The following is a 26,162-nucleotide window of genomic DNA, read 5'->3' as shown; positions in this document are numbered from 1 at the left end:
AGAAGAGGTTTAACAAAACTCACCAGAGAAACTCACTGATAATGATTCACAAATTAAATCAGTTTACGTCATACATTATGCCCCTCTGTATTACGTTAACCAACAAGCATACCAATCAACATGGAAAATACCGCTTTGACTTGCCTCAATTTCGTAAACGCCCGCCCCCGCTCCCACCGCCGCTTTGTAAATTCTCTAGACCCGGAGCTTCTCGCTTGCTCACAGTCCATTCCCCAGCCTCACTCTTCCTGGCTCTTAGCTGGCGCTCAACAAATCTTAGGTGAACTGAACAGAGCTGACAAGGCAATCTCCAGTTGCTGTCCTGGGAGTGGTGAGGCAAGGCACAGGAGAAAGGACTTCTAGTTCTTCCCACTGCCAGTGGAGCCCCCAGCATCACTTTCGGCCCCTTCGTGCCTGGGACCGTGATTTGTGGGTGACCAAGTCCCTCGCAAGCCTGCAGTACTTCCGCTGGTGCAGTCATCTCCTTCCCCTCGCACTAAAACAATACCCTGGCCTCCTGCCAAACTCGTGAGCAGCGAGCAACTCTGGCTGTTTATGGCCCGGATTGGGTACTGCAAGAGGCTTGGGCCGCTGTAAGTGTTAGCAGAGGCCCGGAGGAAGAGAAGAGGCCCAAGCTTTAAAACACTCCCTTCCTCCGCCCCCTCCCTTTTGTCCCAGACACCAAAACAAACGAGCTGATACACGTGTCCCTATGACTCTTGTTTACTATCAAGACTGCGCTGTGCGAGCGCCTCTGGGATATGTAGTTCAGCTCTTCCCCGGCTAGCAGCCTCCCCCAGCCAAGGACCAAGGCTTGAGACTACGAACCCACAATCCATTTCGGGGACAAAGTTTGGCTCGGGTCCCCGGACTCTCGGCAGTAGTCCAATCCAAAGCACTTACTCTTGTGATTGACACGCGATCTTCTCCAGTAAACACAACACAAAAGTCAATACATGCCCGCCCCCCGAGACGGACCACGGTACTACCCAATGGGAAAGGGGAACAACCGAATGCCAGTTCTGCAGTCCAATAAAAGGGCGAAAGAGCTGGGCGGGTGCTCAACCCCTAGGGGGTTGAGGGGAGGGGGAAGACGAAGCTTGAAAGACTTGGTAATGGCGACGGGTTTGGTAAGTAGGAAAGTTTCGGTTGAGGAGTAAGAGCGGCGGCGGGAGCAGTAACCCGCGCGGGGGAGGCCGACGTCGGTCGGAGAGGGGGTACGAGAGCTGCTGGTGGTGTTGTCGTGGCCGGGGCGGCCCGCGCCTGGGCTGCCGGCACTTCGCGGCAGGTTTGTTGTCTTTCAGTTCGGGAAGAGGTGGGGGTGGGGAAGGGAGGGGCAGGAGCGCGGGGGATCGGGCAGCCGGAAGGGCTCGGGTCCTCGTTCCTCCTCCTCGGAGGGTCGCCCTTGGAGTGGGGGCAGTTAACCGTTCGATTGGTGTCCGCGGCGAGCCCACCGGACCAGCGTCTCCCGCGAGCTCACCTCACCTGGGCTTCGGGACTGCGGCGCTAGGGGGTCTCGGGCGGGAGCGGGGAGGAGGCAGCGGGAGGGCGACGTTCGGGGTCGGGTCGCGCGGTGGGTGGCCGGGCCGGGTGTGGAGATGGGGCGGGCCAGGGCGGGGGAAGGGGCCGACGCGGCGCCGGGGCTGCCCAGGAAAGTTTGACTTCAACTCCCCGCTTGTGGGCGGAGGGTCGGAGCTTGGCCAGTGGTGGGGGGCCGGCCTGAGGTGGGGGACCCCAGTGAGGCGACGCCTCCTTCTGGACCGAAGGGGGCTCCTGCCGAGCCGGGGAGCTCGCGGAGCCGCTGGGCCCCGGGGCTCATTGTTACGCAGTTCGAATGAATGGGCTCCCAGGCGCCTGCGCGCTGGGGCAGAGCCGAGGGGAAAAACAAGCCCGGAGTCCGGGCTGCGGTCACATGATGGGGGGAAGGGAGGGGAACGCGATGAATGGCGAAAGAGGGTGGGGGATGGACTTGGCGTGAACCGAGAGGCGCTGCTCTGTGTGACCCAAAGAGGAGGCTTGGCAGGCGATTCCAGCCTCCGCCTTTCAACCTATGCTGCCGCCGCAGGCTGATTGAAACAAAACAAAACAAGCCAGGCGAAGTCAACAGCCAGGTTTTTGTAGCTTTAAATGCTGCGTGCTGTCTAGAGTATTTCACTCTCCGCTGTGCACTCTGCACTCCAGAGTTCATACTTAGGGAGTTACCAGCTGCTGTCGTTTTTAGAAGGAGCGCTGACAGCGAGGTAATACTCAAGTTTTCTGTTTGTTCTGTTTCTGGCTCACGTTGCCAGTGATGCCAGGACGAGAGGAGGCTTAGAAAAGGAGTTATACATCCTGGGAAGCGATGGAGTCCTACTAACAGCTCGGATGGAGGCTTTAGATTTATCACTCTAAATAGCCATAACCACTCGTAATAGTGGTTTTGAAATTAAAGGTACTTTTTGAGAATTAGAATAATTTTAACATTTGCAAATACTTTTCTGGTCATTTAACAGTGATCTAAATCTGCAATGTATGTCTTGTAGTTTTTTTTTGTTGTTATTTTATCTTGCAAATGAGTGGTAGAGTCGGTCTTCTGTTCCGTTTCCTTGGTTAAACTCAGTTATTGCTAGGTAGACAGTAGTTGACAAACTTTCAAGGAAATTTGAATTACACTGAGAATTAAATCCACTCCTTAAAGTTTTTGGGTTATGTTATACTTTTGAGGAACCATTTAACCACTTTAAAACAAAATATTGTTTGTGCTAACTCGACGGATAAATTACAGAGTGAAGTTTTGATTTCACTTTCTAGTTTCATCTTAGTTTCGTAAACCCACTTAGGTTTTCTGTCTCGAAAACCTTTCCTCTTTCTTCTGAAACTCCTAACTACATACCCTAGTTAAAAGGGTACATTCTTCCAGGATTGCCTACCTACATGTCTCTGCTATCCTGTGTGTTTCACAGGGCATACCTCTCAGACTTCAAATATACTGTCACTGTAAGAGTTGTTTCCTTCACTATATATATGTGTATATATAAGAAATATATATACATATATTTTATATATATATATATATTTTTTTTTTTTGAGAGGGAGCCTTTCTCTGTCGCCAGGCTGGAGTGCAGGGGTGCGATCTCAGCTCACTGCAACCTCTGCCTCCTGGGTTCAGGCGGTTCTCTTGCCTCAGCCTCGGGTCTACAGGTGCGCGCCACCACGCCCAACTAATTTTTTTGTATTTTTAATAGAGACGGGGTTTCACCACGTTGGGCAGGGTGGTCTCAGTCTCCTGACCTCGTGATCTGCCCGCCTCGGCCTCCCAAATTGCTCGGATTACAGGTGTGAGCCACCGCGCCCGGCCCGTTATATTTTAACTTCCTTGGATTCTTTCCTCACTAATCGAAATGCCCAGTGAAGAAGGCATGCGGCGTGATGGCATGGACTTACTAAACTGCTCTGCGCTGAAGGTTCTTCCTGGTGAACTGCAAGCTGGTGTTTTGTATATGTGTTTGAAATAAAAATACTGGTACTCCCCTCTCCACCCCCACGCATACATTATTTGTTAGAAGTTACTGTCCTGGCGCGGTGTCTCACGCCTGTCCCAGCGCTTTGAAAGGCTGAGGCGGGTGGATCACCTGAGGTCAGGAGTTTGAGACCAGCCTTGCCAACATGGTGAAATTGTGTTAAAAATACAACAGTTAGCTGGGCATGGTGGCGCGCACCTGTAGTCCCAGCTACTTGGGAGGCTGAGACAAGAGAATCGCTTGAACCCGGGAGTCAGAGGTTACAGTGAGACAAGATCAGGCCACTGTACTCCAGCCTGGGCATCAGAACAAGACTTACTCTCAAAAAAAAAAAAAAAAAGTCAATGCCAGGAATTTTATGTCTGTTAAGTATGAAACTGAGTATTTACTTGGAATAGAAAAATGAATCACAATGAATTAAAAAAAAAAAAAAGCTGTCAGATACCTGCTTACACAAAATTCAGGGAAAAATGGCATACTCTAATATTCTTATTAACTGCCTGATGTCAGTAACATTCACATTTTTCATATACTGATCAGCATTTACTTTGGTGCTTCATAATTTCTACTATCATTTTCTATAGAGAAACTAGAAAAATAATTTTCTCCGTAATGTGGTTCATTGAGTTTTTAAAAGTTATTAAACAGCTTAAAAAAGCTTTTTCCACAAGTTTTTATAGATAATGTAAAAATGTTTAGGAGTACAGTCAAGTTTAGGAAAACAAGTTTCATAAGAACTTCTAGATGATGTCAAGTTTTATTATATGACTCATCTTAAATACTTATTTGAATTGACAGTACTCCTAAAACAGTTCGTGGATGACTGCTTGTGCTATTAATGGGTTTTCTATTGTCTTGATCAATATAGCATTTCATGTTGAATGAGCATGAAATTACTAAGAATTTGTATAGATGTGGATTGGGCAGTGTCTGTGGGATGTAGTGTCTTTTATACCTACAATTCTGATAGGTAGATAGGTACTAGTCCCATTTTTTTTGTTTTTACTTATTTTTAATAACTTTTTAGAGATGGGGTCTTGCTGTGTTGCCCAGGTTAGTCTTGAACTCCGGGCTCAAGTGATCTTCCTGTCTCAGCCTCCCAAAGTGCTGGCATTGCAGGCCTGAGCCATTGAGCCCGGCCATTAGTCTTATTTACGAATAAAAAAACGGGTCCAAAAAAGAAAACAGGCCTAGATATTTAATTGTTGAGGGCCATGAAAGTGTTAAGTGACCAAAACCAATCCACTAAGGGTTTTTGTTGTTTTGTCTTTTTTCTTAGCCCAGTGGCAAACTAGAGTTGTAGACAAATATCTGTGAAATCTTTGGTTTGAAGTTTTGTTGAAAATACTTTAAAAGAATAGCATTAAGGCCTCTGAGATGCTTTTGGTATAGAAAGTTGCATTTAATATACTTTGATATGGAGGGTTGTTTTAGCATGTAATTATGTAATCCATTTAAAATACCTCAGTTTCAGAGATAGAAATTAATTGCAAATTACCTTTTCTTCACCCACTCTTTGAGAACAATTTGAGCATATAGTCTGGACTGGGTATGGAAATCCTTCAGGATTAGGGGAGAGCATATAGAAGATCCTGCTGTGAATTCCATAATGATGATGGAAAGGTAAGGATTCAGGGAATAATAGCCACTTGAAAGCAGGAAGTAACCCATGCTGGCCTATACCTTTTGTCTTTTTTTCCTTTCAGCTCTCTCCTTCAAAAAGAAAATGGTCCCATTTAGTCATCATAGTCCTGTTTTCTTCATCCATAATAACACTTTATTCACAGAGTTGTTGTGAGTTTAAAATAAAATTAGATGAAGTACATGGAAGTGCTGTGTAGGTAGGCATTTTGTAAAACCTAGTTTCCTTCTTCATTCATTGAGACTTAGCTTTTTCTAGTTCTCTCTTTCTCTCTTGTCTTAAGATTTTGTGGATATTTGCTTCTGGAAGTTTGCATACCAAAAGCAATGGGGCCTTCCAAGAAAGTAAAATTTGTAATACTGAACATGACATTTCAGAGTACAGCTTCTGGAAAATTTTACTGAGAATCACTGATGTAGTGAAGGGATGACATGTGGAGAGTTAACTAAACTACAAGGCAAGCTGTGTTGAATCTGATACCAAAGCAGTATACAAAAGCATGAATGAACAATAGGGTTAGCTCTACCAGGAGATATTTGAAAGAGGAGCTTGTTTATCAAAATGAGTATGTAATTGGTATAATGTATGTAGGGGAGTAAAAAATGTAAGGACTTTTCTGGTATTCCTTTACTCTATTGGAGACCTTGCTTTCTTTCTCCAAAATAGTTGAGAATAGACAGAAGAGACAGAAAACTTCCATTTGTATATGGTTTTGAATTTTGTTTTCGTGTATTGAATTCTCAGAATAGCCCTGTGAGGTAAGTAGAGGGACTGTAAGTCTGAGATTGAGTGACCTGTCCCCGGTTACACAGCTAGTAAGAATGAAACCGAAGTCTGTTGTCTTGAAATGTAGCGTCTCTTACTGTGTGCTACTTTTACAGTAGCAGAACTTCAGTTTTCTCAGGACCAAACTTCTGATAGCCTTGAGCAATGAGAGGTGTGAACACGTAGAACTTATATTCAGTAAATATTTATTTGATTCCTTTGGTTATTTATAGGTAGCTCTGTTTTGAAATTAAAATAATGTTTTTTTCCAACTTCATTTAAGGAGTTTTGGGATGGTGGTTGATAACTAAGACAAAGTGCTGAAGAAATGATAGAAGTTGCAAAGAGACATTAGTGTACTATACTTGGTGAATGTTGGAAACTGCAGGACCTGCTGTAGGGAAGAAAAATGTTCTATTTGGGAAGAATGAGGAAACCAAAGAGCTCTGCAGAGGGAGGGGGAAGACAAGACAGACTGCAGCTGTGCTTCTGCGGACCCCAGGAACGGCACTGTTCATGCACAAAGGATAGCTCTGAAGAGAGAGAAATGTGTAGTGCAACTTCTGAATTTCATAATAAAGGTAAAAGTAGGAAATGTTTTAAGTTCAGATAGGGTTGACTACGTAGCTCACATCTGTATGTGAAGCATCGTACAGATATTCATAAGGATTTTTAGTTATCAAAATAGGTTAAATTATATTCTGTATACTTAAGATGGCAGAAATATTTCTACGGAAAGAGTTAAAATCTCCTATCTAAACTGTTAATATTAGCTGTTTAAAGAACTCACGTAGTGTGACTAGTTTCTTAAGAGTTACTAAATAAGGAATCTGCACTGATATTATCAATCACCTTTTTGGAGAAACATTGCAAAGGAAGCTGGAGACAGGTGGCTTACATAGACAGAGACTGGGAATGTGAATGCTCGCTCTCTCCTTTTTTTTTTTTTTTTTTTTTTAATACCCTCCTTAAAATGTTATAGGTGTTCCTGCATACTCATACAGTATTTTAGTATGATTTTGTCCATAGACTCAAAGAGACTGTTTTAAAGTATAGTTCTGATCATGTCAGACCTCTGTTAAAAAAAAATCCTCAGTGGTTCTTCATTGTCTGATAATTGCTAATCATAACACTAGCCACTGTACATTGAAGGCTTTGTGTTAGGCACTATTCTGAGCATTTCACATTATCTCACTGAGTTTTTATAACAGCCTGTGAGGTAAGTACTTTTATTTCCATTTTATAAACAAGGCATGAAGATTTTAAGTAAATTATTTAGAGTACATAGCTAATAAGTGGCCAATCTGGTATATAAACTCAGGCACCCTGATTTCAGAGCCCCTATTCTTGTCTGTAAATAGTTTTCCTAAACTACAATTGAAGACTCTGATCCTAGACTACCTTGCCGTATAGTAGTAGTAGTATAGCCTCAGTATTCATGATCACATGACACACAAGGCCATCCTATTGTGTGGTAAAACTAGATTCTACATTACTCTGATCTCACTAGGACTTTGCCAGCTATATGAGTTTACTCATGTGAGTTTCTCTCATTTGGAGGCCTCTCTCTCTCCTTTTTTTTTTTTTTTTTTTTTTTTTGAGATAGAGTCTTGCTCTGTCGCCCAGGCTGGAATGCAGTGGCACCATCTCTGCTCACTGCAAACTCTGCCTCCCAGGTTCACGCCATTCTCCTGCCTCAGCCTCCCGAGTAGCTGGGACTACAGGTGTCTACCACCGTGCCCGGTTAATTTTTTGTATTTTTAGTAGAGACGGGGTTTCACTGTGTTAGCCAGGATGGTCTCGATCTCCTGACCTCATGATCCGCCCGCCTGGGCCTCCCAAAGTGCTGGGATTCTAGGCGTAAGCCACCACGCCTGGCTTTTTTTCTTTTTTGGAAACGGAGTCTCGCTCTGTCACCCACGCTCTAGTGCAGTGGCGCGATCTCGGCTCACTGCAACTTCTGCCTCCCGGTTCAAGCGATTCTCCTGCCTCAGCTTGCTAAGTAGGTGGGATTACAGGCACGTGCCACCATGCCTGGCTAATTCTTGTATTTTTAGTAGTGACGGGATTTCACCATGTTGGTCAGGCTCGTCTGGAACTCCTGACCTCATGATCCACCCTCCTTGGCTTCCCAAAGTGCTGGAATTACAGAGAGTCCAGCCCCTTCTTTTCTTTTAACCCATTCATAGCCAAGTCCTGTTCTGTAGAACTGTGGTCATTTGCTTATATCTTTCCACTAAAGTGTAGATTGAGACTCATGATGAATTTTTGTTAGTGAGGTCCAACATTTCATCTAATACAATGCCCTATGCATAGTATTTATTAAATAAATGATTTTTTTTTAATAAGTAGGAATTTAGCAACCATTTTTAGCCCAATGTGTCTCAATATTCTGCACCTGGAAACAAAAACCAGTGCACAAAGCCATACCCCAGGCCAGATAGATCAGATCCTCTGGGGATGGGGCCTGGGAAACATTTTTTTTAGGCGTATATATGATTCCGTGTGCCACAGGGTAAGAGTTGAGAATCACTGATGAAACTAAATTTGCTCCATTTGTCCCCCCCCAGGAGCAGGTGGAGGCTCAAAATCATGATTTCATACTTGAGAAATAGATTCGCGTTACACATTTTCTCTAGTTGCTAGTTATGTAAGTGAAATTGTTATATCCCAGCATATTTGCTGTAATATATGCTAAGACTGATTGTGATCAGTACATTGTACTAAACTGGAGAAGTGTTAATTTCTTCCAAATTTCATCTTTTAGGGGCCTAAAGTAATGGCATGATACATTATTTTTATTGAGATGTGCTGGATGACTTGTCATAATATCTCCCAGGGAGGAGACTGTTGAAACTGAATAGCTATCTGGTTTCCACCTATTAACTATGTATTTTCAGTAACTGTTCTATTTAGGACATTACAAACCCAAAGTATGTTTAATATTGCCCTATGTCTCGGGATAAAAAAATTTCAAAAGACGTCATTTTACACTTTTTTCACTATTTCATTTCATCCTCACAACTACTCTCAGAGGAAAGTAGGGCAAGTATAATTAGCTCTATTTTACAGATGAAGAGAAACTCAGTCACTTAGGTCATATATTTGGTAAGTGATCAAGCTGGAATCACAACTCATTTCCTTACGTCTAACCCAGTGCCCTTTTTGCCACACCATAATACATTGTGTAGTCAGTATTGAGCAAGGCTCTCAAGCAGTGCCCAGGATAAGGGTTATTTTTGAGGGGTATAGGCAGATAGCATCCAAAATAGAATATTAGACATATGGTAAGGCAATATGCATGCAATTGGGCTGTGTGTCAAGAACCCTGTATCTAGCCATCTAAAATAATCAGATGTAAGCAAATACTTTTAAAAATAAGAATATAAATTCAGTGTTTAGAAGAGTGAAGAAACTCAGAATAGCATATTTAGCAGTAGAGGGTATAAGTGAATTTCGGTACATCCTTAAGATGTATATGTAACCATTTAAAGCTTTGAAAAAAATTAATGACATAGGAAAATGCTTATGAATTTACATTACACAAAAAGGTATCAAACTATAATATGAACTATGAAGAAAAACATGATTGAGTGTACATGTACATGAAGAATAAATTGGATTGTAATACATCAAAATGTTAAAAGTAAGTCTGGTTGGTGGGGTTAGAAGTAATCACTATATTCCGTTTTTTCCAAAGATTTTTTTTCCCCATTTTTTTGCACAGCGATTGTATTTTCTAGTCAGGAATACATTTCAAAACCAAAAAGATCATGAAAAAGCCTTTGTAGAAAGAAATTTATCAGTGCCATCAGTGTTTATTGGTAATTAACATCATGGCTTAGAAAGCTTATAAATATTAAGTGATTAACATTTTTTCAGTGCGGTTTTGATCAGCGTGCACTGGGGTAGTACCCCAGTGACTTTCAGTGACTTTTAACAGCAATATATTTTATTGCTTTATTTTGAGGAAAAATATGCTGTTGCAAAAGTCAGGATTTTTTTGTGTATTTCATATTCACTCATTAGAACTTTATTACTCATTAGAACTTTAAGAGATGGAGTCTTGCTACATTGCCCAGGCTGGATTCTAACGCATAGGCTGAAGTGTAGTCCTCCCCCTTCAGTCTACCCCAAGTAGCTGGAACTATAGGCACGAGCTACTGCATCAGGCTGGAACTTTTTTTAAAAATGGAATTTAGACTAGAGCCTGATAAATCAGAAAATCTTACCATTGTTGCTTATGTTAAATAAAGAACTAATTTGATCATTGTCCAAAGGGTGGAATAAAAGGTATAACCACATTTTCCTTTCATAATAATATTTAGTTGTTGGATTTTGCCGAGAAATTATTTAAATGTGTTAACCCATATTCACTTCCTTCTGATAATTTTGTAGGCTTGCAGGTAGATTTACTAGTTGTTTAAATTTCCCGTGATTATTATTCATCTTTCTAGACATAATATCTTATCCAGAATGACAAGTATCTTTTATCATGGCTAGGTCCCAAATTTTCATTAAGAAAACCTAAGAACAGTTTTATTTTTATGAGAATTGTAATATATGACCATTTTAGGAAACTCTTAAATGTTATTTAGAAAATGTATTTTTTTTGGTTGGGCGCGGTGGTTCATGCCTGTAATCCCAGCACTTTGGGAGGCCGAGGCGGGTGGATCAGCTGAGGTCAGGAGTTCGAGACCAGCCTAGCCAACATGGCAAAACCGTGTCTCTACTGAAAATACAAAAAAGTAGCTGGGCGTGGTGGCATGCACCTGTAATCCCAGCTACTCGGGAGGCTTAGGCAGGAGAATCACTTGAACCCAGGAGGCGGAGGTTGCAGTGAGCCGAGATCATGCCTCTGCCCTCCAGCCTGGGTCACAGAGCGAGACTCCTCCGTCTCAAAAAAAAGAAAAATGTATTTTTTTTTAAGTGTGCTGAAGTAGTTCACTTTCAGAATGAGGAAACAAAATAAACACAGTAAATAGAGACATTAAAATAGAATCTTAAAAAAAATAAAGGAAAAAATAGAATATTCCTCCAGTCTTTTTAACTTTTATTGAGGAAAGTTTTTAAATTTCCTTTTGAATTTGAAGGTACAAGTGAAAAAAAGAGTCCTATTAGTCTCAGTTTTTGCATCTGAAAGGAAGGTTACTAGGTTAAAGAAATAAAAGTATATATAATGCCATTTTTCTTCAGCAGAAAATACTTTTTTTTTTTATAATTCAAGATATTAATCTTTTGGGATTGAGATGTAATTTAGTGCTGAGTATTCAGTTGTAGGCCAAGATATTAAGGAGTCATCGGAGTCTAAAGGATTTGAGGGAGCTATGAATGGCTGTGTATAATTAAGTTAAAATGTAACATTGTGGCGGGGCATGATGGCTCACGCCGGTAATCCCAGAACTTTGGGAGGCCCAGGTGGGTGGATATCTTGAGGTCAGGAGTTCGAGACCAGCCTGGTCAACATGACGAAACCCCATCTCTTCTAAAAATACAAAAATTAGCTGGGCATGGTGGCGCATGCCTGTAATTGTCCTACTTCGGTGGCTGAGGCTGGAGAATTGCTTGAACCCGGGAGGTGGAGTTTGTAGTGAGCTGAGATCATGCCACTGCACTGCAGTCTGGGCGACAGAGTGTGACTATGTCTCAAAAAACCAACAATAACAACAACAAAAAAAAACATTGTCGTGTCTCTGATTTATTTTAGGTTTGTGTAATGCCCAAATTGCGTGGCTTGACATTATTTCTCATGTTTTTATTTTAAGTCAGAGCACCATAACATGGTGTGGGAAGTGAAGACAAATCAGATGCCTAATGCAGTACAGAAACTCCTGTTGGTGATGGACAAGAGAGCCTCAGGAATGAATGACTCATTGGAGTTGCTGCAGTGTAATGAGAATTTGCCTTCTTCACCTGGATATAACTCTTGTGATGAGCACATGGAGCTTGGTAAGCAAAATTAAAAGTTACATAGGAATCTCACTAAGATTCACATAACTTTTCATACTTAGCCCGCTTCTCCACCAACCTTGACTGGCTAGAAAAGGATATGAAGTATTTGTATATTAGAAATTTTCAACATTCTGTTATTGCTTTTAAAATAGTACTTAAAATCAACATGAGTTGAGCTATTTGTGGTTATTGTAGAGACTCATTTACAGATTATTAAATTAAACTACTTTGTGTATAAAGACTGGACCCCACTTGTGGCTTTTCGAAAGATGCTACTTTTGAAACATACTCGAGAGAGCTCAGTAAAATATGCTGAGCCACTCTTCGTGGCAGATTTGCTGGTATGATGTGGAAATTGCAGTGGACCCTTGAAACTTGAGGATCTGACATTTATGGTTGTCACTATTGCTGAACTACTCCTTGAGATATGTGACCTGTAGAAATGTGTAAGTTTGTTGAGGTATGTTTTTGAATTGTATTGCTTCGAGGCTGGTGTTCAGGAGTATAGAGCTAATGAGTGACCTTGGCTTGCTGCCCAGCTTTTCAGCTTGGCGTTGCCCCCAGTTAATATATGGGGGTTTCCCTTCATGTTTATAAAAACGCTGGGGAGAAGATACAGCTGTCTTATTTTTACAAATGATGAAATGGAGGAGATTATGTACTGTGGTAATGTTTGGAAATTTGGAGATCTTAAGCTCTTGGGACACATAACCTGCTTGAATGCCAAGGATTTTCTGGGCCCTAGTATGAGTACTGGTTACTTTTGAGCAAGGAGTGCCATTTTAATCAGGTAGTTGATCTTCCTCCATCATGTTTTTGGTTTAAGGAGGAACTCAGAAACTTAGGGCCCAGGGGAGTAAAATAACATGCCCCTTCCACCTATGACTTCGTTTAAAAAGTAGTTAATTTCCTGAACTTCAGAACAAATGAACCCTTTGCAGTAAATGAACGTTGGTCAAAGGCAATGAGGGAAAGGAAATAGCTATACCAGCATGAAAATTGTAGGGTAGAATTATTTTAAATTGGTGTGATGTTCTAGAACTCCTTGGCTCCTTCATGACTCCATGAAGAAGTCAGTTTTTACCAATGGATATCCTGAGTCAGTACTTCTAATTAAAACATTTCAGTTTGGCTTGGCATGATGGTTCACGCTAGTAATCCCAGTACTTCGGGAGAACAAGGATCATTTTGAGACCAGGAGTTCAAGACCAGCCAGGTCAACGTAGTGAGATCTCATCTCTACAAATTTTTTTTTTTTAATTAGCTGGGCATGGTGGGCACATGCCTGTAGTCCTAGCTACTTGAGAGGCAGAGGCGTGAGGATCACTTGAGCCCAGGGATCCAAGGCTTCAGGGAGCTATAATTGTACCACTGCACTCCAGCCTGGGCAACAGAGTGAGACCCTGTCTCAAAAAAAACAATTTTCTTTTTTTTTAAAGATTAGGACATTTCAGTTTTAGTAGACTGTTCTGGAATATTTGCCTGAATAGAATTATACATACTTTTATAGTGACATTGAGGAGACTAGAAGTTTTCTTGACTTGTATATTTAAGGGACCCAGTAGGTTTGTGGAGTTTGTAGTATGTGTTTCATGGAGAGTTGTTTTTTTTTAAGCCTTAAAGATGCTTTTTCTTTCCTACTGCATACACACATACATACAAATATATATATATATATATATTTTTTAAAAGAATATATATATAATTTTTTTTAAATAATTCAGTATTTTGGAATTCAGTGTTCCTTATAGTGCTTGGTGTGTACATGAATGGTACTTGGGTAATACTTCTAGTCGTCTTATGGGGAACTGAAAGGGTATTGTGAACTACCTTTTAAGAATGCACTTATAGGAAAAAATAACCAGTAAATATTAACAAGATCAGAATTTATCAGTGAAAAGAAATACTTTAACACAGAGTTGTGTAAGTAGTAGCATAAATATTTATGTGATCTATATTATTATGGAAATTATTGTTTTCATTATAGTCTGTATAACAGGTTATTAAAGTATGTGATTAGTAAGTACATAATGCACACATAAAATGTGCTTTTCTTGATTAACTTGTTAATGTAAAAATGTCTCAATGGCATATGGGTCACTCCTAGGTGAGGTTCAAAAACCTAGGGGGAATAAAAAGCAGAAAACACAAACCAAATCATGTTTTTCCAGTCTGTGAACAGAATGTTAAATTTATGCTTTTCCTCTCTCAAAATTAATTAGCTAAAATTGACTTCTCTTTTAACTGCAGTTATAATATTGTTCCTTGTATTAGTAATTTCCTTTTTATGATTTTGAGTGTGCTTATATTTGCAGATGACCTTCCTGAACTTCAGGCAGTTCAAAGTGATCCTACCCAATCTGGCATGTACCAGTTGAGTTCAGATGTTTCACATCAAGAATACACAAGACCATCTTGGAACCAAAATACCTCAGACATACCAGAAACTACTTACCGTGAAAATGAGGTGGACTGGCTAACAGAATTGGCAAATATCGCCACCAGTCCACAAAGTCCACTGATGCAGTGCTCATTTTACAATAGGTAGGAGCATTGATTATATTTTTATTTAAAAATTCTATCATTACAAAAAGGTTTTGTTTAAAATTTTTTCTAGTTTAAAAGTAATAATGCTTTAAATTATTAGAATTTAAGTCATTAGAATTAAGCTCCTTATCTAATGATCAAAGACTTATTTCACTTACTACCATGATTTCATATTTTGAGAATTAAAGGTGATAATGAGAACCATAGAGTAAAAAATATTTGTAAATGTTTAAAATAAATTAGACCATGAAATAATTTTACTACATAAAGAAATGAAAATTATATTTGTCTAAAGAAGCAGAGTTGTAATCAAGATTATATTTTAAACTTTTATCAAACTTGAGTTGGGTTCCATTTGGTCTAGGTTTATTTCTTCCGTAGTTTATGTGGCCTTATGTTATTTGCCTGTTTGCTAATTCTAAAATTTGCTAATATTGAAATCTTAAACTTACAAAAGTGGATTAAAAGTGGGTAACACTTTCATATATCCAGACAGAGTTTAAGAAAATGAGTGTGCTATGAAATTATGGAAGCTTCCAGCTAATATGCCTAGGGAGACCTAAGTGGAAAACACTTTATTGTTTATCCCTAAAAAGAAATGGATAAATATGACAGTTTATAAGGGAGAGAAATGCCCATATTTGCACACTTGTGAGTAGGAAATGATAGACCAGAGTTTTATACTAGGTAATGTAGGAATAACTGTAAACTTTGTTAGTGCTCCTGAGTGTAATGCATTGCCAAAGAATAAACTTATTAGGTATGAAATCTCACTTTTCTTGTAATCTATTAAGTTGTGCTGCTTTTCTTGTATTTAGCAGGATATTGATCTTGACTAGAGCAAATTGAATTTAGTTAACTTCAGTTTAATTCCATGTTTGTTTCCATAGGAAAGAAAACTTCCTTTCAGAGTTCCTATTTCCTTTATAGTCCTAGTTTTCGTTGTAATCTTAATAGTCAAAAAGCTAAAAATTATTATTATTTTTTAAAAAAACCCGATTTAACTATTGGATTTGTTTTCTTTCTCTAGAGATAATACTTTTTTTCAGTTTTTACAGCAGAGTCATAGGATTAATAATACAGTTTATGGAAAGTGTGTAAACCCTTCAGAAGAAAATCAGTGTAAATAAAAACATAAGACATAAAGAAAGGAGTATCTCCCTGAGGATGTATTATTCTGTCCAGCATTTTGAGTAATGCTCTGCTCTCTGGCCTGCCTCCTAACACTGTCTGCTCATGCAGCTTCTTGTTGGGTGTTAAACTATGTTACTGAGCTTTGATATCTGAAGTCTTAACTGTATAGTTAAGGAGTTGAGGACAGGTAAAAATTTATATTACCCCTGCATAGATAGAGAAATGAAGAAATCAATGCTGTGAGTGTTGAGACATGTTTAGCATGTTAATTTTCACAGAGTATTCAGGCCATATACATTTTAGAATATCACATTGTTCTTCATTTTGATTTATTTTTACTTTTTGTCACTTCCGTTTTAAGTGGTTAAACAGAAGAACTGATAAAACTCACTTTTTAAAATTAGGGAGTCAGGGATGAACAAAAGGAATATTTAGCAGTTTGGCCATTCTCTGATACTTCATTTACATCTAAATGTGTAATAACAGGATGGCCAGTTTTTGGGCAAAAGATGAAACATTTAGCATATAATTTGAAATCAAAACTTGGAGAGTATGCTAAAATGCATGGATATCTGAGGGCCTTTTGATTTAAGGAGTGATATGAACATGAAAGCAAAGTATAGATCCTTATGTAAAAGTAATTTCTGGAAAGGTAAAATGCAAAATGTTAATGAGGATAAAGTAGAAATTGAAGGGCTAATACAATTTCTCAGGAAATAAGGGAAAAATTGGAAAGATGTCCTTTCTCTCTCTCTTTTTTTTTTTTTTGTTTTTGAGACAGAGTCTTGCTCTGTTGCGCAGGCTGGAGTGCAGTGGCGCAATCTCGGCCCACTGCAAGCTCCACCTCCCAGGTTCACGCCATTCTCCTGCCTCAGGCTCCTGAGTAGCTGGGACTGCAGGCACCCACGACCACGCCTGGCTAGTTTTTTGTATTTTTAGTAGAGATGGGGTTTCACCGTGTTAGCCAGGATGGTCTTGATCTCCTGACCTCGTGATCTGCCCGCCTCGGCCTCCCAAAGTGCTGGGTGGGATTACAGGCGTGAGCCACCACACCTGGCCCTTCCTCTCCTTTTTAAAAAGAGTATTAGTATAGATATGCATAAACTTTTTCTATTAAGCATCACATCTCTATTTGGCATCTCAACAATTATCCTGATTTGGGACCTTACCTTCAGATGGTTTTCCCTCCTCCACCTGACTGTCTTCCTCTCTGCTTCCTTTCCAGACTGCTGAGTCCGTACATGTCATTAATCATCCTTTATAAGCTTGTTTCTTTCTGTTACCCCACCCATGAATATCTGGTTTGTTTGTGAGGGAAGGATCTGGGTATGCTCCTGGGAGCTCCATATACTCTAAAGGGAGCATTGTCTGGTAAAAGAGACTTTTGAGGGGAAGAGAAGAGGGGAAGGGATAAAGTTTTTTTTTTAAGGTGATCCTTGGGGAGAAAAAACAACTAGACCTTATATGTAGTTGCTTTTTAGCAAGTTTGTATTAGAAAACAAGAAATAGTGTCCAGTTACGAGGAGGGTGGATAGGCTGCTCTCTGCTATAAAAAGTTTAAGCATTTTTGCTTAAGGTAGTTGTTATATCTGTCCAGTGATATGTGGTTGGTAGATAAAGAGTTCAGAGTTGGTTACATTAAGCTTAAATGCTGTCTTCATACTGGGAGTTACTGAGTACATCAAAGTAGAAGAAAGAAATGGATAGGACGCCCTGCATAAGTGGATATTAACATTCACGAATGAAATACACACATATATGTATTGATAGAAAAATGAATGGGATAAATGAAACCGTACTCGTAATTTAAAATATATTGTCAAATCTGAAAAAATGGTATCTAAAATGTGAGGATAATTTGGATAAGGAGTTAAGGAATATGATTATAAAATGAAATCTTGCTGTCTTTATTCATGTTTACCATAGATGTGTTCAATGTAATAACATTGGCATTTTAAATACGAAGTTATTTCATCAACAGGAAGGATCTACTTTAAGGACCTATGCTTACGGTTAAAACTTGCTTTATTTTAGATCATCTCCTGTACACATCATAGCCACTAGCAAAAGTTTACATTCCTATGCACGCCCTCCACCAGTGTCCTCTTCTTCGAAGAGTGAGCCAGCCTTCCCTCATCACCATTGGAAGGAGGAAACACCAGTAAGACATGAAAGGGTAAGTTTATTTATGAGGTTAAACTTTTACAAAGTTTGCACAACAGTTGAAATACATTAACTTTCCCCATAGGAAATAGTCTCACTGTTCTGTTAGTGATCTGCATTTGATTTTATATACAGCTCTACTATGTGTTAGGAAAGTTTATTATTAATGGGAATGTGCATATAACTTAAGCTTCCAAAAACTTTGTTTTGTGTGTGTGTGTGTGTCTTTTTTTTTGTTTTTTAGCAAATTCTCCCATAGCCTGACAATCTTCAGTTTTTGAAGGCGTTATATTTTCCCTAAGTTTAGAATTATTAAGTTACCCGCCTACAAGCATGGGCCTAAAGACGTGAGATGAAAACAGATATTAAAAGGTATATTTTAAAATCAAATAAAAAAGTTGATAATATTTTTCTCCATAGGCAAATAGTGAGTCAGAATCTGGCATTTTCTGCATGTCCTCCCTGTCAGATGATGATGATTTGGGATGGTGCAATTCCTGGCCTTCAACTGTCTGGCACTGTTTTTTGAAAGGTAAAAAAAAAACCTTGAATTTTCTACAGCTTACTTGTCTAGTACAGTCACATGTCTAATACTTGTTTTCTACCTAAACCTTAGGCACACGACTGTGCTTTCATAAGGGAAGCAATAAGGAATGGCAAGATGTTGAAGATTTTGCTAGAGCTGAAGGCTGTGATAATGAGGAAGATCTTCAAATGGGCATTCACAAGGTTAATTTAAAAGTCTTAAAAAATTTTTCAAAATCTTTCAAAATGAAACAAGATATGTTGTTAATCTACAGAAATATCCTCCATTCACTTTCATATTTAAATGACATCTTACATTTTAGGTAGAGAACTTTTATGACCACTCATTGCTTAGTCTGATGGGGAGGAGCATTGATTTTAGGTTTGCCTTTCTATCATGCTTTCTTGGATGGGAAATAGTATATTTCTTGGTGCTTCTTTGTGTTTTATACACTTTACATTGGGGAAAACTGATATTACAAATATGTAATGAGGCCGGGCGTGGTGGCTCACGCCTGTAATCCCAGCACTTTGGGAGGCCGAGATGGGCAGCTCACGAGGTCAGGAGATGGAGACCATCCTGGCTAACACGGTGAAACCCCGTCTCTACTAAAAATACAAAAATATTAGCCGGGCGAGGTGGTGGGCGCCTGTAGTCCCAGCTATTCAGGAGGCTGAGGCAGGAGAATGGCGTGAACCCGGGAGGTGGAGCTTGCAGTGAGCCGAGATTGTGCCACTGCACTCCAGCCTGGGCGACAGAGCGGGACTCTGTCTCAAAAAAAAAAAAAAAAAAAAAAGAAGTATGTAATGAATAAATTAACTAACCAAAGCCTTGCCTTAGGTAATCTACAAAGTGATTAATTCCCCTATAGATTATTGACAGTCAATTATTGTAAGGTACTTTATATAAGCTGTTTTATATTAAGTTACTAAAACTAGCATTTTCTAAGTTGATGAGCAAAAGCAGTAGCGAGCAATATTAGGATAAAGTTGACACCTTTCACTTTGAAATTTTTAATTTCTCCATCTCTCCTGTAGGCAAGAAAATGGGCATGTGAGATGTGCTTGTACAAATTCTTTTTTTGATCCTGCTGTGTCTCACTATTAAGTCTCTTGAGAAAAATTGTCCTGTCTTGGCTGCCTTCAGTTTCCTCCCCTTGCTTTACTCTTCACTTTAGTAAAGTTCACAATAGTCTTAACTTTCGCCTCTACTGCTCTACAAAAATTGTCCCAAAGGTTACTAGCTTTATTCTGATTTCTAGGATGAGAGACCTTATTTGTTCTGTTTGACATCTGTACAATATTTGACACATTGGGTTAGTTCCTGACATTGTCTTCCCTTGATTTGTGTAGCATGGCAGCATCCTGATTCTCAGTCTTTTAGGTCTGGTACTTGACTGTCCACAATGCTGAATATTAGACAAGATTCTGCCCCCTTCACTTTCTTCACCAGTTCCTCTCTCCTGATAATGTCAGCAGCGCCTCCATCGTGTCCTGTGGAAAGCACTCTGGACTTGGAGTCAGGAAACCTGGACTCTCTTTATAGCTTCTCCAGCAATTATCTGTGTTACTGATCTTAGGCAGATTGTTAACCCCTCTGAATATTGGCTGCCTGATCTGAAAAATGGGATTGGATTACTTTTAAGGTCTCCTGCAGCCCTGAGAATTAGAAGATTTTGTAATTTCATTATTTGCCAGTCTGTGTCTATAACCTTCACCTGCACATTTCTAGCTGCATGTTAGACATCTCTACATGAATATCAGTCAGTTATTTGAACTAAGCTTAGTATGACCAAAACTGCCCTCACCTTTTTCTTCATCTTCTTGGCTTACTTTTCTCCTCTTCTTTTAAAGTTATTATTATCCTCCTTCTTGATTACCAGATTCAAAACCATGAAGTTAGTCTTTTACTATTCTATTTCTTCCATTTATATTCATTTCATTCTAATTCTGTAAAAATTTTTAAGTCATTCTCTCTTATTCATTACCTTGTTCATGTGTTAGCATAATTATGCTTGGATACTATAGCAAGCTTTTGGCATGTTTGTCTCCTTTGTTTTTCGGTGAATGTAAGGGTAAGGATCATGTTTGTTAGTGTTTGTGTTTTCAGATCCTACCATGTGGCATGTGTTAAATGCTCAGTATTCATTGAATTTAAATTTGTCTGCTTCTATTACCATTGCACTTGTCAATTCAGGTCTATAATAGGTGTCTCTCATTATATCCTCAAGTAATTGAATATGAGATCTTTCCTTCTGTAGAGTCTCTTCTTATTTACCATCATCTTAAAAATTGACAGTCATGCTGATGAAAACACTTTGATTGATTTCCCAATACCTTCTAAGCAAAAAGTGTAAGTACTTTGCTTGTCTTTAAGAGGCCTTTACTAACTGGCCTCTCTTTATTAACTTTATTTGCCCCAGATCTGAACTCACCTTGTATTTTTAGCAAATACTCAGCACTCCCCAAAGAAGTTGTTAATTACAGATTTCTTGGTGCAAGGCATGTCCTTCCATCTTTCTAAGTTGCATTCTCAGTTCCAATTGGAATTGAAAATCCTCCTTAATCTCTCTTTTGGAATTAATAACTCTTTATTAAACTGCGTCACCATTATTTATACTTGAGTGTAATTGCTTATTCCAGTCTAGTTACTTATATATGTGTCTTTCTTCACTACTGGGTTTGAAAGCTCTTTAATGGCAGGGATCCTGTCTTGGTTATTTTTACCTTTTCCACAAAGTCTTACATGTAATGGGAACTTCACAGTGTTTTGAATTGAATATTTCCAATTCATTCACGCTATGCATATATTTTCAGGGCTATGGTTCTGATGGTCTAAAGTTGTTATCACATGAAGAAAGTGTATCATTTGGCGAGTCTGTACTGAAGTTGACTTTTGATCCTGGTACAGTAGAAGATGGTTTACTTACCGTAGAGTGTAAGCTGGACCACCCTTTCTATGTTAAAAATAAAGGTAGGGCTTGAATTGCATTTGTAGTAACGTTTTTTAAACAAAGCTTCTTAAATCTGTAATTATGTCTGTGGCTTTGATGATTAAGAAAACATAATTTGAGGGGAAAATATCTTTCAAACTAAATAAAAAACTACCATAGGGAATGCTTATAATAATACCTAATGGTGCTTAAGTATCTTAGCAGTAGTCAGGTGGAACTCTATTTCCTGTGAGTGTAAGAAATTTTTAGATTCATGTAGCATACTATAATAAGCTTTCTGTTATCTTGGTATAGTTTGGGGAATGTAGTGATCTGGTTATCACATTTTCATTAAGAGTTACCAAATATGATATAAACCTGAATCACTCTTCAGAGCCTTATTATAGTAACACCATGTTAAACATAATTTTATAATTCAGAAACTATTTCATGGTCTCAGTCATCATTTATCACTTATTGTCATTGTAGACTGATGGAAGTGCTGATTGATAGAGGAGCCCTATATATAATAAAATGCTGAATGATAAGCTAGTTTTAGAGGGCTCTTACGTTGCTGAAAGGAAATACTTATCTAGTACTTTATTGTAAAGATACATGACTTGTGTTAGAGAATCTCTTGAGATTTAGCAATAACTTTTTATTTTTAAGATATAGAAATGATATGTCTGTTCTGAAGTAGGGTGCTTTCTGTGAGTCCTCATCCTTTATGCAACATTGTTTAACTTTAGGTTGGTCATCATTTTATCCAAGCTTGACTGTGGTACAGCATGGCATTCCATGTTGTGAAGTTCATGTTGGAGATGTATGTCTACCTCCTGGACACCCCGATGCCATTAATTTTGATGATTCAGGTGTTTTTGATACATTTAAAAGGTAATATTGGATTAATTCTTTGTTTTATTTTCCTCTTAAAGTTTGCCCTTCATTTCCCTAATGGTTGTTAAGTCAGATATTTAGGAATTTCAGTCTTTAAAGATTTGAGAATGATGAAATGAAAACTTACTAGGTAATTAAAGTATAATAGTTAACAGAGTTTTGCATATAGTTGTCATATAGGAAAATTGAGTTTATAAAACATTTAGGATTAGATAAGGAAGAATATCGCATGTTACATGACCAAGAGTTTAATGGTTCAGCTTTGATAGTTACATTTAAAAAGTTGTGGTATCTGGCCAGTTGTTTTTAAACAGCTTATACATCTCTTGTGTTTTTTGTAGTTAACTGTATTTTTCTTGATATATTAGTTAACTGTATCTTTGTTTAATACTTATTTTGACCAAGGGCATTAGTTGCATGGTTTAACAAACAGTAGAAAATAGGCCAAACTTGACATCTAAAGGCTTAGAGAGGGGAAGTGGTTATTCCTGAGATCACGTTGCTGGTAAGCGGCAGAGTAGGACAAGAACCAATGTGTCCTGACTCCAGAAGGTTGGTCAGCTATCTTCATTTATATGGGCTTTTCCTGGTTTTTGTGCTGAAAGTCCAGCTTTCAGGAAACCCCTCAGTCCTAGACAAACTGGAACCATTGGTCACCTTGCTCCTAGAAGGAACCCAGAGAAAGTCTGCTTGTAGATATCTGGGATTTAAAGATACATTCTTTCTTTAAGATGATTATCAAATCCATAGGCATGTACGGGCACTAAGTAGAGAATTCCCAAGAGTCCCTGCTGGCCTGTAGATTTTATTTCATTCAGTTTAATTAATATATTTTATATATCATGAGAATGAAACTATTATTAAAAAAGCAAATCGCATAGGGCCTGACACAAGCCACATGCTCAATAAATGTCTACAAGCTTATACTCTTAATGCTGTTTGATTATATCCCTCATACACACTCTTTTTTGAAAAACTAGAAAAATGAGTCAAAATTTTAATGACTGATACTTAGGATATATAGATTAGTGATAACTCCTATGTTTTGGTGAGACTGTAACCTGATAGAAAAATTTTGGAAGATAATTTGGCTTTATCTTGTAAAGGTATTAGCAATTTCATTACTCTTTTATATATATCCTAGAGAAGTAAATTCTTGTAATCATGCTCAAGGAGATGTGCAAGTAAGTTTGTAGCTGTATTGCTCATGATAGCACAAATGTGGAAACTGTCAATACTTATTAACTGGAGAGTGACTCCATGAATTCTGTTATAATCATAGTGGAATTAGTGGAAAATGAATGAACCTTAGGTATACACTTTAAAACATGGATCAATTTTTAAGACAATGTTTAGTAAAAATAAGTCTTGGAAATATACAGTATGAGTCTATTTTATGGAATCATGTTCCTTAGAAATATATCAAAATAACCATTATATATGGTATGTAGCACACATTATATAATTATGTCAGGGGTCCCTGAAGACTAGCCCCCAGGTTTGATGATTTGCTCAGAGAATTCACAAGACTCAGCACATAGTTGTGCTCATGGCTGTGACTTATTATGGCAAAAAGATATTAATACAAAGCAAAACTGGGAAAGGGAAAAGATGTGGGGTGAAGTCTGGGGGAAGCAAGGCTTCCAGGGATCCTCTCCCAGTGGGATTAAGGGCATGTTTTATTCCCCCAGCAGTGGGCTGTGACAACATATATGAAATGTCGTCTCCTAGGGAAACTCGTTAGACTCACTCGGGCACCTAGGGTTTTTATTGAGAGCGGTCACGTAGGTTTCTTCTGCCTGGCACATACCAAAATCCAGACTTCCAAAAGGAAAGCAGGCATTCAGAGCAAACTGTTGTTTGTACATCCAGTTTAGGCATAGTAAGCCACTCAGTTGTGGGAATGATGGGACCCCTCAAAATCCAAGTTCTAGAAATTAGTCAAGGGTCAACCTTGTAAGTAGACTTTTGAAAGGATAGCAGTCATTTCTGTATAATGAAACACTGTGTCTTACATATTAAGAAAGATAGTAATATAACTAATGCTACTATAGCATTTATATATTGTATTTATGAGTAGTATTTTCATAATAAAATTGAACAAATAAAGGAATGATAAACATTCAGGAGAGTGGTTATTTCTGGGAGTGGCAAATATGGAACTTTAAGTGATACTAGAAATATTCTTAATTTGAATTGTGGGTTCACTCATTTATTTGTATGCTTCATAACTTAACATATATATGTAAATTTTACATATTATTACATAGCACAAAACTTTTTTAAAGCAAAAGGGAAAACTTGCCTGCCTAATTCCTGTTTTTCTGAGATAGCAAATTCTTAACCATTTGATCTCACTGAATAATAATCACTCCCAAGATGACGTTAGTCATTGGTCTCATTTTATTGTTGAGTGACTTCAGTATAACAGCAGGAGCACCCACCTTGCAAAGGAGTGGAAATGGGTAGTATCATCATGGAGAAACCAGGACAAAATTGAGATGCTGAAAGTGACTATATTTTCATTGTGGATTGGATTGGTTAAGGGAGATGATGCCTGGCCTAGGGAGGGCAAGAAGATAAAGAGGTAAGAAGAGGAAAAAGTCCAAGTGGAACTGCTCCAAGCAAACTCTCGGGTCATGATTTACAGAGGACATGTGAGTAGTGTCTAGCTCAGGAAGAATCAGAAGTCAGCAATCAGTTGATGAGTTCTCATACGTAATTCAAGGTTCTGTTGTAAGCAGTCCATTCTGAGACACTTGAGAATTGAGGCCAACCTTCTAGGCCTCGGGCATTTAAAACAGTTTTTTTTGACTTTTTGAAGTTGACATTTCTGTTCAAGTAATATGATTTAACAAACTTATTGAGTGCCTACTATGTATATAATGTTAATTTATTTCATATTAATTACCCTATTTGTAGATTATATCCTCATTTTACAGAGAGAAGTAAAGTTGAGAGGTTAAGGAATAAAGCCCAAAATAAAGGCAGTTAGTGTCAGAATTAGGATTCAAGCCCATATCTTGTAAAGATTCCAAATTTTTAGTACTCTAGCTACTCACCTAAGATAATTCTAAGATAATTCTACAATAATAGATACCCCTAATGGCATAATACACTGTGCCAGCTTCTGCCCTGTTTCTTACGTTTATTGTTCTTTTTGGCACCACTGCATAGCATAATTTCACAGATAAGTAAACTGAGGCTATAGGGTTTATTTAACTTGGCCAAGGTCATATTACTAGCTGGAATTTGAACTCAATTGAAATTTTCCATTATTATTTTCAGAATTGGTTAAAAAATGAGTTAAGAATGGGCATGCCTCTTTGCTTCCAGTCTAGAAAAGGAAATGGATTAGTAAATGTATACAGTAAATGTACATGCTGATTGAGAGGCAGTGTAGCCTGTTAGGAACGTGAGCTCGATCTGGACTGCTTGGATTCAAATCCTGGCTTTGCAATTGATTTGCTATGGAAGCTTGAGTAAATTAATATTTCTATGGCTCCTTTAAAAAAAATCTGTAAAATGGGGATAATATTGGAAGGATTAAATAAGTTAATATCTATGACATGGTTAATAGGCAGTACATTATTGTGGAGTTTGCCATTAAGACTAGTGATCAGACAGTGAAGTGGGAATGGGCATTCTAAGCTTAGGGAATGGCATGTACACAAAGTAGAGCTGTGAAAGGCACATTTGGGTACAGGTGCTTTAGTGAAGAGAGTGAATGCTTACCTAAGGTAGTATAGCAAAAGATGAAGCTATTTTTAAAGATATTCTATGTCATTACTGCTACAGTAATAGTCATTGAATTTTGTGACTGAATATTTAAAACTGATTTGAGTTGTATCTGTAATGGAAGTAGATGATAGTTATATTTGTGCCACTAGATGGTGGAATTTTCAAATTTTAGTAATTAGCTTACCCAGTATCTTTTGGTATTTTAAGTTGTAATCATTTTCCATCAGTAGAGATGGGTAATTTTGTGTCAGTGCTAAAGTTTGCTATTTTTCTAAATTATGTATGGGAGGGGCTGAAGATACCTTACAAAAACTGCAAACCTAGAAAGCAGACATTGCTTTCCTGACATAATACTGATTGCTA

General features: G+C 38.5%; 1 protein-coding gene across 9 annotated transcripts in view; it reads left to right on the top strand.

The window, feature by feature from the left end:
• The first annotated feature begins 1,017 nt into the window (after positions 1-1,017).
• Positions 1,018-26,162, top strand: part of HBP1 (HMG-box transcription factor 1) — a 33,487-nt gene continuing 8,342 nt past the window's right edge. For 2 of the 9 annotated variants that reach the window (XM_031665254.1, XM_031665252.1), the window contains exons 1-8: positions 1,855-2,240; positions 11,673-11,856; positions 14,175-14,403; positions 17,575-17,716; positions 18,124-18,235; positions 18,320-18,432; positions 21,046-21,202; positions 21,911-22,055. In XM_031665254.1, the coding sequence (XP_031521114.1) occupies positions 1,944-2,240; positions 11,673-11,856; positions 14,175-14,403; positions 17,575-17,716; positions 18,124-18,235; positions 18,320-18,432; positions 21,046-21,202; positions 21,911-22,055 (1,379 nt within the window). In that variant the 5' untranslated portion in view covers positions 1,855-1,943. Of the gene's footprint in view, positions 1,289-1,854; positions 2,241-4,570; positions 6,489-11,672; positions 11,857-14,174; positions 14,404-17,574; positions 17,717-18,123; positions 18,236-18,319; positions 18,433-21,045; positions 21,203-21,910; positions 22,056-26,162 lie in introns of those variants that run through there. The other 7 variants (XM_009203640.2, XM_009203641.4, XM_031665253.1 and 4 more) reach the window with 7 other exon arrangements.

Source organism: Papio anubis, chromosome 4, assembly GCF_008728515.1.
Source record: "Papio anubis isolate 15944 chromosome 4, Panubis1.0, whole genome shotgun sequence".
Lineage (NCBI taxonomy): Eukaryota > Metazoa > Chordata > Mammalia > Primates > Cercopithecidae > Papio > Papio anubis.
Note: the sequence above shows the minus strand (reverse complement) of the source record. Positions and strands in the feature narration are given on the sequence as shown.